Source organism: Centroberyx gerrardi, chromosome 5, assembly GCF_048128805.1.
Source record: "Centroberyx gerrardi isolate f3 chromosome 5, fCenGer3.hap1.cur.20231027, whole genome shotgun sequence".
In the NCBI taxonomy this organism is placed as follows: domain Eukaryota; kingdom Metazoa; phylum Chordata; class Actinopteri; order Beryciformes; family Berycidae; genus Centroberyx; species Centroberyx gerrardi.
The window spans coordinates 21,804,892-21,819,428 of record NC_136001.1 but is presented as its reverse complement, the minus strand read 5'-3'; the positions used below and the strand labels follow the sequence as shown (position 1 = coordinate 21,819,428).

General features: G+C 38.6%; 2 protein-coding genes across 2 annotated transcripts in view; one reads left to right on the top strand and one right to left on the bottom strand.

Annotated features, from left to right (window-relative positions):
• On the top strand, positions 1–4,116 carry faim2b (Fas apoptotic inhibitory molecule 2b). The gene is made up of 11 exons (XM_071919395.1): positions 1–79; positions 1,552–1,619; positions 1,782–1,846; positions 2,082–2,135; positions 2,232–2,282; positions 2,468–2,507; positions 2,634–2,671; positions 2,832–2,919; positions 3,044–3,139; positions 3,425–3,478; positions 3,674–4,116. Exons 1-11 carry the CDS (start codon positions 1–3, stop codon positions 3,821–3,823), a joined length of 783 nt encoding a protein of 260 aa, XP_071775496.1. The 3' UTR covers positions 3,824–4,116.
• A 1,776-nt stretch (positions 4,117–5,892) lies between these two features.
• Positions 5,893–14,537, bottom strand: part of LOC139927331 (RNA-binding motif, single-stranded-interacting protein 2-like) — a 29,379-nt gene continuing 20,734 nt past the window's right edge. The window contains exons 5-14 of the mRNA XM_071919428.2: positions 14,279–14,436; positions 14,039–14,118; positions 13,798–13,907; positions 13,527–13,570; positions 13,217–13,310; positions 12,836–12,886; positions 12,348–12,458; positions 12,064–12,144; positions 11,614–11,701; positions 5,893–10,203 (exon numbers count right to left, since the gene is read on the bottom strand). Of these exons, the coding sequence (XP_071775529.1) occupies positions 11,621–11,701; positions 12,064–12,144; positions 12,348–12,458; positions 12,836–12,886; positions 13,217–13,310; positions 13,527–13,570; positions 13,798–13,907; positions 14,039–14,118; positions 14,279–14,436 (810 nt within the window). The 3' untranslated portion in view covers positions 5,893–10,203; positions 11,614–11,620. The remainder of the gene's footprint in view (positions 10,204–11,613; positions 11,702–12,063; positions 12,145–12,347; positions 12,459–12,835; positions 12,887–13,216; positions 13,311–13,526; positions 13,571–13,797; positions 13,908–14,038; positions 14,119–14,278; positions 14,437–14,537) is intronic.

Below are 14,537 nucleotides of genomic sequence, written 5' to 3'. Positions count from 1 at the left end.
ATGACATCGTGCTATCAGGTGAACACTGCAAGCAAGACTGACAATGAATACCCACCCAGCTACCAGGAGGCGACTGCAGGTAAAAAAAAATAATTCTTTGTGGTTTGACAAATCCGCGATAGATGTGCAGATACAAGCTGTCATGCCTGTTTTGTCTGTCTTCTATTTCTACCCACACTTCCAAACTATAAGCTTCTATGAGTCAGTGTACCAGGGGAAAAACATTAAAACTCAACACTCAATATAGGCAGATCGAAACAAACAACAAAGGCATAAATATAAAAAGTAAACCAAAAGTCATTTTTGCAATTTTGAGTGAAACATCTTAATATCATTACATTTTGAAGTTGTTTAAACTCAAACGTTGTGATTTAGCATCACATACTCGATTATGAGGTATCCCACCTTTAATTTGCTTTGACAGTGTTGTAATGGTAAGTGAAAAGGTGAGTAAGCTACAACCTCCAGTCATTGATCATCATAAGGCAAACAACCACCAATATGAAGAAAAATATATTATATTTTCAGAAAAGCATTAATTTGTGTGTTTTTCTTCATATAACTTACATTAGTGATACTACTTAGTATGATGTTTATGTCATAAAGGTTCATGTCAGCCTTAAAAGGAGGGTCAACTCTATTAAGCAAATACAAAGGTGTGTAGTTGGTTTACACTACATCTCTGCATATTACCGACTGTGAGCTAATGATTAATATCAAAAAGATTATTTGCACAAAATTATTTCTCTAATTCCATTATGCAAACATTATATGTTTTACCTCATCTTAAAAATTGCAAGTAACATGTAATTAACTAGTAATTAACATCATAGGCTGTGCCTTCTCTCCTACTGCCTCATTGAGGACTAGTATTTTCCATCATAGGTTTCTTGCTTATGTTGTAGTTTTTTTTTAGCTTCTGGTGAAGGTATTTATGTGTTATCTTCTGTATAGTATGCCATTTATGTTGGTATGTCACATTGTAAGTGAGTTTATATGTTTGTGTTTGTCACCCTTGTGGTGAAGAGTGCCTGGAGTGTTGTGGTTCCCTGCTAAAATTGTAATCTGCATCTGATCAAAGCTTACCTTGCACAGCAAAACATAAAGCAATAGCTGGAGTTCAAAAACAGGCAAAAATACAAATACACTCAATAACTTAACACAAAACATTCAAAGATTTTAGTGCTAAACCTGTGCAGTTCATTACTACATGTCAGTAAAATAAATAAATATTAAGTTGTGAAATACCTACTCTTTATGTAAAAAACAAAATAGTTACATTTGTGCATAGTACTATATTAAATATTGGATCAACGAATAGTTACTTGGGATTTGGGAAGTATGAAATTCAAAGTACTAAACAGTGTAAAGTCCTACTCAAAAATCTGAAGTTAGCACAAGTCAAACCTGACGCCCCACGTGGTCATAGAGACTTCAATATACAGTATCTGAGTAATGATGCAGCATCACTAGTAAGTAACCATGTACAATTTATCCTCAGTCTCTACAAAGACAAACCCTCAAATATCTCCTACCTGCCTCTGTCCTCAGGCATCGAGGAGATGCAGGCCCAGTTCGCCTGGGACGACATGGCCATCAGGCGGATCTTCATCAGGAAGGTACTGAACAGGATGTAGATGGAAACAGATTCGGTGAAACAAGTGACACCAGCAGGAGAAATATTATAACATTAATTTTTAGAGCAGTGAAATACATCTTGGGAAAACTCACCCAGATTGCATACATTTTAAAGTCAGACTGTGCTGTATGTCCCACTCCAGGTCTACGCCATCCTCATGACCCAGCTGTTTGTGACTGTGGCAATTGTTGCTCTCTTCACATTTTGGTAACTGCTCTTATACTAGTACTACTTTTTAATGTATTTATACCACTATTTATTAGTAAATTTCCAATAGTGAATAAGAACAGTTTTAGCGAGGTACTAAAAATAAAAGTGCTAATGGCAGTTTTTAACCACCAGTACAAATAGAAAAAATATTAAAATGTAGTTTTTTTTTCTTTTTTTTCTTTTTCTTTTCTTAATCCTATATGAAAGTAACATTCATTTACTGTCCTTCCAGTGGACCTGTGAGGTTTTTCATACAGACTCACCCTGGCTTGTATATGGCCTCTTAGTAAGTGAAACCACATCATAACTCATATTACGCCATCAGCTTCTTCACCGATGTTATTGTTAAGGTCATTTATTCTTCTTCTCCCCTTTCTGACAGTCTCATGTTCTTTGCCACCTACATTGCATTGTCCTGCTGTGGAGATCTGAGGTAATGTTTCCTTGCAATATAAATAATAAACCACAATACTCATAAATGCATAGTAAAAATGTTCCGTTGTCATTTTGTGGATTTAGATTGTGGCCATATTGGTGGGTAGGCATGCAGTAATTTCAGATAAATTACAGTGTTCAGGGTGAATTTCTAAACTCTGGATTTTCTTCCCCCCTAAACAGGAGGCAGTTTCCCTGGAACCTCATTCTGTTAACTCTCTTTGTGAGTATTTTCAACAAGAAAAACAGTGCATCTTAATAGAATACAATGCGTTTTTTTCTATACACGGCTCTCTTTTTCCTTGTTCACCTGGCCTAAGTGTGGTATTCTCTCTTCTCTGCCTCTCAGACTTTGAGCATGGCCTGCATGATGGGTTTTATATCAAGGTACATACATATTGTGATCTATGTGTGTGTGTGTGTGTGTGTGTGTGTGTGTGTAACATTTATTAACCATCCAAATCTTTCCAGAGTGATAGAGAGAGAGAGAGAGAGAGAGAGAGAGAGAGCATATGTTAATAGCTGTGTTTGCTCTCTCTTCCTCCAGCTTTTACAACACCACATCAGTGGTGCTGTGCCTGGGAATCACAGCTCTGGTGTGTCTGTCTGTCACTATCTTCAGCTTCCAGACCAAGGTGAGAAGAATGTGCTTTCAACGCTCACTCTTCTTTTCAGGCTACATCTCACAGCCCAACAACACATAACAACACAATCTTTCTTATGATGAAATGAATCCATTCTCCCTCTCGCCCGTTGCAGATTGACTTCACCTCCTGTCAGGGCGTCCTGTTTGTTTTGTGTATGGTCATGCTTCTCTGTGCCATCACTCTCTCCATCGTCGTCCCCTTCGGATATGTAAGTTCACCTCCTTCAGCTGTTTTGGCGCGATTGCAATCACGCCAAAACACCTTTCTAGAACAAGTCAAAAATAGCTGTGATCAACAGTGAGTTTAAAAATAGATTTCCAGTAATGCCTTTGGCCTTGTTCACCGTATTTGGCTGTGTGTGAAGCAGAAGAGATTAGCCTTCACTGCTGTCTTTCATCATCCTGGAGATAATCTAGCAAAGCCACTGTCTTTCCCAAATTAGTATCCTATCCTTCTTAACGGTGTCTGGTAATGCTTTTACCTCGCACCGCAGGTACCCTGGTTACACGCCATATATGCTGTGATGGGAGCCATCCTCTTCACTCTGGTGAGAACCCAATACGTCACCAAAACCTCAGTATCATCAGGTTGCAGTACCATATAATTTACTCTGTTCTCTCTCTCTGACTCTCTCTCTCTCTCTCTCTCTCTCTCTCTCTCTCTCTCTCTCTCTCCCTTTCTCTCTGTCTCTCTCTCTCTCTCTTTCTCCCTTTCTCTCTCGGTCTCTCTCTCTCTGCAACAGTTCCTGGCATTTGACACTCAGCTGCTGATAGGGAACAAGCGCTATACCATGAGTCCAGAGGAATATGTCTTTGCCACCCTCAACATCTACCTGGACATTATCTACCTATTCAGCTTCCTGCTACAGATCATGGGAGGTGGTCGGGAGTGAGGCCTCTGTCATCCACTCTTTTCTTCTGTGTCTGTCTCTCTGTTTAACTATTTGATAGCATTAACTCCACAAACTCAACAGGGTCAAAATATCCAGGATTCACGACCTGAATCAACTTATTTTTCCTATTAAAACAGTTTGTATCCGACCGACAGTCAGGATAAAGACTCACCTTCCTACACTATGGGTCTCACTTCTGAAAATAGTCTTTGACCTTATCCAATCCATCACAGCATCATAAAATCACTTCAAAGAATATTATGGAGATGAAAATGACATCTATGAGTTTACATTCACTTTTAATAGTAGAAAGGGTTTGGGTTAGTTTTCATCATGGATATATTGCAGAAAAAGGTAGACAGTCCTTAAAATGCTCATTTGGCAAACATCATTTTTTTCACAAATCTCAATTTTGACTTTTTTTTTGATTTTTGTTGTAAGTGCAAATGCGAGCACAAGAACCTTTTACAAATGAGGCCTCAAGTGAGTTGGGCATCTTTGTGTGAGCAAAGTGAAAGCAATCTGTTCGTTCTTTGCTATTGGTTATGTAATACCGTTCATACAAACAATAATCTTAAGCTTTTTTCTGCCTACTGGTTTTAACACTATGCCCTGATATAACCTTTACCTGCCTGATACTTCGCTGTAGTAGTTCACTGTACTTGAACCATTCCTGTAGTATTGTTGTGGGAGGAGGGGTGCACTGTGACCCCCCCATCCTACAGTATTATTTAAATGGTAATTAGGCTCATAAGTGGATAAAACTAAACGGCCAAAGACAGAGACGAGCCAAAAAGAAGGAAGATGACTCCTATCAGTTTCATCCAATATTTTCTGGAATGTGGATTCAGGAAATCTGCACTTTCAAGCTCAGCAGGGTTGAGTTTGTTATTATAGCTTACTAGTTGTCAAAGCTACAGTCAAAGCTATGTTTGCTAGAAACAGTATAGGCTATTTCATTTTTATATTTGTTTTTTATGCATATAATTACAGATGAGAAATAGGTTAAATAATATTTCTATTTTAATGTTTTATGTGTGTAGGATGTTTTCACACTAACAGCTCTATTTGAGCCTGTGGGTTGTGTTGGGAAACGCGTGTGCACCCTGAACCAGTGGGTTTCAACTGGTTTCAAGACCTTTGAAGCTAAGATACAGCACCAGTTACATCATGAATAGAGACTGTCTGTGGAGCAGCACATCTTTGGTTATCAGAAATCAGTTGCAAGTTCTATTGTGACTTTAATGTGGCCTTTGGGATATGACTGCATCACAGTGTCTGAATTACAATAAAATTGTTTCATTTTAAAATGCAGATAGAAATGTTAGAAATGTTTACGGGCAGGCCTATATACATGTATAATGAAATGAAAAGAAGCTTGGATAAAGCATTGATAGTAATGCGTTTTCTATGTGTTTTAAGTACATGCGATGCTCTCAACATGAAAATAAACTTGATTCATGAATAATAATGTGTGTGAATGGTGGTGTACGGCTTCGAGCCCAGAGAGGGACGAAAATATGAAACAGAATTTCTAAAAAAATCCAAGGTGAATCCCAGAGACGCTTTGAAGAATTACTTTAAAATACTAACTTATGGTGACCTTTGTGGGAAGTATCATAGATATTCAGCCATGACTTTACAGCTCTCTCCATATATCCTCATAGTTCAACTTTAAAACACTTTTGTACAAATGAGTCCCTTTTGGTTATGCTATTGATATTGAATGAACAATGAAATGACTGTAGTGAGCAGCAAGACTAGATACCAGTCATATTTTTTAAAAGGGCATCCAGTCTCAGTTATGAGGACACCTGCCTGCACTCAGGCCTGCAGGTGGGTCAGCCAGCTGGACGTGTCCCTCTAGGCCACAGTCACGGCCTTCACACTGACTTTAATACTGCTTGGCCCTCTTAGCTTAGACAACCTTTAGTAAATGTCTTCTCAATATGAAAGAGGCACCTAAAGCAAAAGGAGCATGGGGCAATTACCCCCATCTGCCCCTCATCCAGCTCCCCAGTCTCATAGTTAAGAGTAAGATCATTAAAAACACAGGTCACCCAATAATCAAAACAAGGCTTTTATTAAAAAAGAAAATTGACATATTCAAATTCAAAGAGAAAACCAAGAAAGAAGGAAAATCTTATCTCAATCAATAAAAAACACAAGTTACAGACAATTTAGCAACTCTGGCACAGGAAGACAAAAGTAGCCAAGTGGCTTTGCAAAATAACCAAATATCAAAACCTCTTTCCTCTAACAAAACTGTACAAAATGAGTTCTTGTATAAATAAGAAAACTGTTTACAAGCAGTAAGTGAGATGAGCCCATCGTATATCCAAAATGTCTAATGATTCACGCAAACTTGGTTCATACAAAGTTTCCTCTCAAGCAACCACATGAAATATTTTAATCATTCCTGTTCAAAATGTTACCATTAGAATGTATTTTCAATTTTGCTTTATTTAGTATGTAATATATAACTATTTAAACTGCCAATTAAACAAACAGTAAACTATTTATATCAGTGTCACTAAGGTATTGACAGTTAAACACATGAGGGGGCGGGGATACTCTGTATCAACCAAATTATAAGGAGACATTTTGAAGATTCAGAGGGGCCGGCATCTAACAAACTGTTTGGAAATCCTATTTTAGCAGCAAAACATTTTGAAGCTATGAAATAAGCCATCAAATTTACATGAGCTGGTCACCAAGGATGGACAACAAGAGCATTTTTTTAATTGGTGTGGACTAAAAATAAGTGCAAAGAGATTTTCTTTTTCAAATATTGTGTATATAGTACACACCATGGATCATAGAATTACAACATTGTATGTAACCTAACTTTCTATAGTTTTCATGATGCAAATTTATTTTAGAACATCATGATTTCCTGTAATATATCATTATTTCTACTGTCAAGTTTGTAAAACTAAAATAAATAAACACTGCAGTGTAACAAGTGGTCATTTCATAGTTCCAAAATCCTTTTTGTATTAAAAGTGATGGCTAATACATGGAATATCATTTTTATGAACAAATAAACAATATCCATGACATTTTCCTTCATGAAGTTGGTGCACTGAATCTGAAAACTTGCTAGCCGTTGTGTAATCTGGACAGATTATTAATCGTGAAGTATCAACAAAACACACAAGTGGAAACAAACAAAATGGTAAAAGTGTATTCTATCCTCAAGCAGAACAGAAGGGAAAAATAGACTGTATTTACAAAATGGGTGAAACTCTCATGTTTGACACCATCATAAAAATCAGGCAACATCCTCTGCATTCCTCTTAGTGCTAATGTAAATTTACAGATATACAACCATATTGGGTATCTGTTGGAGTCAATTAAAGTTCATGAGTGTGTTTACATGCACTCCAATATTCCACTATTATGCAGGATACTGAGTTACCGCATGTAAACATCGTATCCCAGTACAGATGCACAGTTCTTATCCTGATTATGACAAACCCAAACAGGATGCTTGGGATATAAAAAAGAAAATTATCTGGGATACTTTCTGCCTGTATTTATCTTCTGTGTATTATTGGTATTCAGGGTTTGCTTAAGCTCATTTTCCATGGTAATAATCTGAATATTTTATTTATTATGTATACAGGGATATTCACCACTAGGGTATGAGGATACAATTAAACAGATTATCCCAAATAAGACCGTAACAAACCTTAACATTCGTTATAATGCAGAATACTAAGTGCATGTAAACACACTCACTGATACATTCTACATGTTTCAGAACCTAAAAGAGAGATTTTATCCAGCTACACACAGTCAATGTGTGTCTATGGATGAGAGCAGTATTTATCTTTGACAGACAGCTTGGCTAACAGATGGATGGCTACATCGTCTTTGGTTGCACAGATGAACAATAGAAACAAAGCGAGTGTGAGATGTGAAGACAAAACAGAGGAGGAAACAGAATCATTAGACGGCGCCTGATATAAGCCTCCACAAAGAACTTATCAAACTGTGTTTTCACTGGATTAAAACTCGTTGAAGAGTGGGAAGAAAAACTCTTCGAAATCTTATGGCTACCTCGACCGACGCGATGACCGCTTGATGCCATTCAAACAAGCCTGCTGCCATTTCTGAGTGTCAGCTGAGTGTCAACCCTCTGAGACATCAGGCCGTTCATCCAGAGAAAAGTGTTAAGGCTTAGCTAAAAATAGTTTTTGCAGAATTTTGGATCACTAACAAATTCATTCAGACTTGCTGTCTCACTAAAGGCTGTAAGAATCATCTTTAATGGCACTTCCATGGTCTAGTGAGCAGTCCTTTGTAAAACCATTACTTTTATTATCTACATATCTACAGGTTTGATGTCTGTATAGATTAAGGATCAACATATTTGGACGTATGTGGTGGCATGACTTCCACTGAATATGCTGACTGAAAGAGTTTGAAACAGACCAGGGCTTGCATGTAGAAAGCCTCTTTGAGCAACAATGCCGATACAGAATCAGTATGATGCTTTCGGATCAGGAATAATGACTCACTTGAAGAGACCGAGGTCACTGCTCTTAGTTCAGCTCCCAGCTCTGAAAGGTTTTCTACACACAGGCCCTGACACAATATCAGGACAGACGACACAACGTTCTGGAACGGAAAATTCATGTGAGGACAAAACAAGGAAAAACGTCTCTATCTCTATGGACCATGTGCAAAAGCACAAGAAAACAGCATAGCCTAATCTTTAAAAATCCCACAAATCCCTAAACACAGAAAAGCTAACATCTCTCTAGGAAAGCTATCCTCCTACAGCTAAAATCTAATCTACTTTAAAAATAAATTCATCAAAAATAAGGCAAAACAGCTCAAAGGTTTTCAAGTGAAAGACAAAAAAAAAACAGAACACAATTTTCTTTCTACAAACAAAAAACTAAAAATCACTGACAGTCGGAGAATCAAACTCAGGCGACAACAGCAGCATTGAAAAAAAGACTTACAGCTCCCTTTCCCCTAAAACAAATTCTTCTCAGGGACTTTGTTAGTCCATTTGATTTCCCTCATTGCTTTGCTAATCTATCTCTTAATTTAGTAACTGTATTGTTCTTTTGTACACACATCTTTTAGTAATCTAACCGCTCAGATCTAAAGCATGTTCACTTATCACCTCATGCTTAGTACAAAGGATGAATTTATTTATACCTGAAGATCTACCACAACAAAACCGCTTAAAACCACTTCTCATGGACACTGATGTGACATGGGACAGTTGTTCTGTAATAACAAATCAGGACAACTATTACAACTATTACACTGGCCATGCTCGGTTTCATTAGGAAACCTGAGCTTTCAAACCTTGGATATAAATGTGGATTCTTTTTTGGATGGTTTACTATAGGACACATGAAGATAAAAATGATCTAACCATCACTAATGGCATGAGATCACGATCTTCAAAAGAAATATTGGCGATTTTCATGAGCCTTTACTAATAATTTTTCAGTTCAGCTCTGATATGTGGGCCTACGATCTAAATGTCCATTTCACAACCTTTTTAAACTATATTACTACAGCATTAAATAACTTCTTCACTATAAATGGTATGTTTCAATGATCTCAAAACTCTAAAAATAGAACTATGATGAAAATATAAATAGAAATAATTATGATTGTCTTTTGTTCATAAGTTCCGCACATTTATGAAAAAATGGTTTAAAGTTTCAAAAATGAATTGATTTTTGACTAAACTATTAACAGTCAATGTTATTATCATCTGTGCATGAATAGAAATCTCTGCAGCAGTTACAGGAAGAAGTAGCTTTAAACGGTTTGTCTCCCATGGTTTAAATGACACCGAACATCAGACCAACAAAAGTGTTTTGAGTTTTTAAATCTGTACAAATTATTACCCTACTGCTGCAAATAGAATGTCAAAAAACAGACATCAGGAAATAAAAATAAAAGTTTGCATATTTTACAAAAAATAAAAGACACATTGTGTTATAACTCTTCCTTGAATCACTCTGAAACTTCCAGAATGCTTTTTAAAAATAAGAATTTGTTATATTACGTGCACAAAAATAATGCTCTGTGTCTTTTCCTCCTTTCTTAATTTTTTCTTTGTTTTTTTTTTCTTATTATTTTCTTTTTTCAGTTATCAAAATAGATCAAAGCTTCTCTGAAGAAGGTTCCCACCTTTGGTTGATCAACTCTTGAAGAAGAGAGCAGAAAAGTCCGATGAAGTAAGTGTCCTGTTTTTTGTTTTTTTTTCCATTACACACGTGTTCCTTTTGTCATCCATGTTCAAGTTGGGGTGCGTGGTGATGGTACGGAGCACAGTTGTCTTCCAGCAGAACCTGGTTGGTTCAATTCATCATGTGCCCACAGCCCCGCCCTGCTGGGAGCTGCAAAACACACACCTCCAGTATTGGCACACTGTCACCTGGTCAAAACACACCGCTAATCTTTTACTAAACTATATCAGTGGAGGTATTCTGCTGGGGGCTTACAGCAAAATGTACAGGCTATATGTATATATGAAGACCTTGCTATGACAAAGTTCGATAAGCCCTGGACTAAATCATTTATAAAGTGTGAATAGCATTTAAAGATATGCAGGTCAGATGAATTGAAGACTCTAATATGATGTATATGATGTATATGATATAGTACATAATGTAGTATATGATGTGTAGTATGTATATGATGTAGTAAACAATGTGTATATGACCTAGTATAGGATGTGTATGATGTATACAGTATGCAGTATGTATATGTATGATGTAGTATGGTATATGATGGTATGTAAAGCCCTTTGAGACTTGACTGTGATAAAAAGCTATATACATAAACAAGACTAGACTAGATTTTAAATATACTTTTGAGCATCTTGGCATGTATAATTTCTTGTTTGAAAGAGAATCCCTCACTGGCTACTGATGGTATTCTTCCATGGAATCTGCTGCTGACTCTTTTACACTAAAGTAGCCGTGGGAGGCTTGACTCATAAGCTCACTCAAGTAAACATGTTGTTTCCCGACAATGATGCGGGCATCCCTTGGGCCAATCAACAAAAAGATGAATCACCCCTCCAAGTTTTTGAAGTGTTGACCTTTAATCACAGTGTCTCAATCAGGCCAATCAGTGTACGTTTTTTTAAGCACCAGAACGCAGTGCCAAAATACATCATCCCTCCAAGTTTCGTCAGTCGTGCCTGAGATATCACATTTTAGTTAAAAAAAATTGACCTTTAATTATAACGGCCCCATTAGGCCAATCAGTGTCATTTGTAAGGTTAGATGGATTTGTGTTATAAGTCTCATGTCAATCAGACTTAGGACGAGGAGTCTGGGCCTTTCAAAGATAGAAATTTTGACCTTTAGTTACAACACGCCCATTAGGCCAATCAGTGTAATGTTTCAACGCTGGAACACAGTGCAAAGATGCACCATCGCCCCAAGTTAGGTCAAAATCCCCCCGATTTTATTGCATGGGGACAATGTTTTTGAAAGCACTAATAAGCCTGCAGCTAAATCAGGAAACACAAGAAGCAAGAATTGTTAAACCTCTTCCACTACAAGATAATCTTTGGCAAACATTCATTCAGACTCATCCCTGATCTTGCAAATTGGTGTAGTTTGAGGGGTAGCTACATAAAACCTGCTTTGTCCATAGCATGACCTACAAAACATGCTTCTATATCAGGGATATGCACTGTGTGCTATGCTGTGGCAGAAATGACAGTGTATCAAAACTCAAGAAAACATGCTATATCTGTGTAACATACAGGACAGGACAAACTTTCACTATCCTACCTTAGCTTCACTTGGTGTGTTGGTACGAGTAGTTTGTGTGTTCTGCAGGAGTCTCCATGGCAACCTGTTGCTGCTGACCTCCATTCTCCTGAAAAACATGACTGATTACGCAAAGGACACTCTCTTTGATAATTCATGACAAGGTGTCAGTTTTTTAATTAAATATGCAGCGAAAAAGACCCCCCCCCCCTCCTCCCCATCAAATCAAAAACATTACACGCCTGTGTGTGAATGATATGATACGCTCCAACCTTGGTAGAGCATTCATTTAGAACAGTGGTCAGCTGGAGGAATCTGTTAACTAAAAATAATGCCGATGCAAATTGCACATTCATCTAGGCCACACTACAAGAGTTATTTTCCTTTAACTATAAAGGAACTAATTACTGGTCGTCTACTTCACTGGAATAAGACAGTTGTAAGGTGTTGTAGCCTTGGCTAGCTTCGTACCTCTACTGGGACACTGGAGGGAGGCACTGGGGTGTACTGGGGGATGTAGGTCCCCTGCATAGTTGTGTTGGCCGGCATATACTGTAGAAAAGGCAGAGCAGAAAATGCAAACTGTGCATTATATTTGACATGGCTATTGATCTTGACAATATAGGGACACATTTCTATCTTAGCAGGGTGGACCTATGCAACCTATGTGTGTAACATTTCATAATCCTGTTGGGGGTGACTTATGTATGGTGTGTGTGTGTGTGTGTGTGTGTGTGTGTGTGATTGGTACTGACTGTGCCCGTGCTGCCCAGTGACAGGTGGCTGAGCTGCTGGGCGAGAGGTCCCATCATGGACGTGGGCTGGATGGACATGGCATGATCCATTGTTGGGGTCAGGACTGTGCCCTGTGGGTGCATAAAAACACACACACACACCACACACGCACAAATTACAGAATCTGAATCAGAATCACTTTAATCACAAATTCAAATGTAAACAAATGTACTTGAATACGTCAAATGTAAGCCAAATGCACATGAATGTGTCTTAGTCACACTGGTATAGAGACATATTTTCTTAAAGAGACTTAAGACTTTAAGATTCTCAAAAGTATAGTAAAAGTAAAAGGGCAACAGGACTTCATATACGGTGGATGGAAACAGTCCAACACCTACACTGTAGACAGTGAACTATACATATCACTCACAAGAGGGGAATGAAATTAACAGAGGGTGATACACAGGAAAAAATGTGAAGTATCAGAAGAGGAGAAGGTACTCACAGCTGGCTGCATGAGGTACGACTGATGGTGCATCCAGGACGGGCTGTGTACCTGGAGACCGGGGGAACACACCATGAAATTCACTCTTTTATTTGATTTGATCTCTTTGATTTGATCTACTGCCTTCATAATCCTCTCAGAGTGCTTATTATGTAAGTTTGCAGACGGAGATCAGAGGAGGAAGCAGAACCTGGGGAAATACCTTCGGCACGGCTCGGGGCCGTTCTGACTGTCTGCTAACTTACATAATGAGGACTCTGCACTATGAAAGCAACATTAAATCCTTGAAATTCAGGCAGATTAAAAAAAAAACTGTCTGGCTTAATAATGAAATCGTACCCTGACTACTGAAGCATTTCACTATTTGAATGATTTCCCCACCTGGTAGGATGAGACAGGAGAATGCATGTAGGGTGAGAGGGAAGTCTGGGCGATCATTCGATTTGGAGCCAGACTGTAGGGTGAGGAGTAGAAACTGCAGAACAGACAGAACAAAAAGTCAAGACAATATGGTGATGGATGGTCAGAGCATGTCATCAGCAATCTCCTGTTGTGTCCAAGTGCATAAATAGCATTTCTCTGTCCCTTCAATGCCCACCAGAGGGCAGCGCTTCACCACTGTTTGAGTACTATGCTCATTTTGCAGGAGGGTTGGGACTCTGTTTTCTGTCAGTCGATGCATACCACTCACCCATTCTGTAAGGCTGTGGGGTCATACGCAAGCGTCATTCCTCCCTGGGAAAACAATACACAGGATTCAGAACCAGTGAGGTAATGCAATCACCGGTGGAGTCTGTACTAAAGCAGCTGGCTAGCCTAGACTGAGACTGAACAAATTCAAAATCAGGAAGTTTTCTTCTTTTAGTGCATTCTCACTTTAGTTTTCCCGCAAACTCAAGAAATGTAAGCTAGGAAAACAGCAAATACAGTTTAAGATTCATGAGTTTAGTCACCCATCTTACCGTCTCTCCGTCTCTGGCCCAAGGCCTGCCATTCTGGAGGTACTTCCCCTGGTTCTGCCTCTTCTTCTGACCTCCGTCTGCAAACTTACATAATAAGGGCTCTGTGGGCACTATGAAAGCAACAGATCAAATAAGAGAGTGAATTCCATGGTCACAGAGGATAAGAAAAACCTTGAGCTCTGGCACCAATAAAAACAATATCAGATTCCCATAATACAAAAAAAAAATCCCTTCTACGCACCAGGCACTCCGGGTGGAGTCTTGATGAATTTGCCATTGAAATGCTGAATAATGGCCTCGCACTTTTCTGTGGACTCCATTCTGAAATGCAGTCAAAGTCAAATTTACTCCCACATGTGGAATGCTGTTTACATTTCAAGGTTTGAATCTGCCAGAACTGTACTCAAAACTAGTTTTTAACTATGGCACACACTATATTCATCATGGCGTGCTATAATGTGTCAGTACGCTATAGTCTGACCTGGCAAATCCCACACCGCGGCTGGTCCCATTGGCATCACGGAGGATGCGTGTGGAGATGACCTGGCCAAAGGACTTGAGCATGCTCTCCAGCTCTTGCTCATCCATGGACACTGGCAGGTTGGAGATATAGAGGTTGGTGGGGTCCTGCTCCTGTTGCTGTGCAGGGAGTGGACATGAATGTCAGTTCACACACTGACCGTATTCAAGCATGGATGAAGAGCTGTGGGACTCACTGTTTTGGAAGATTGTCACTAAAT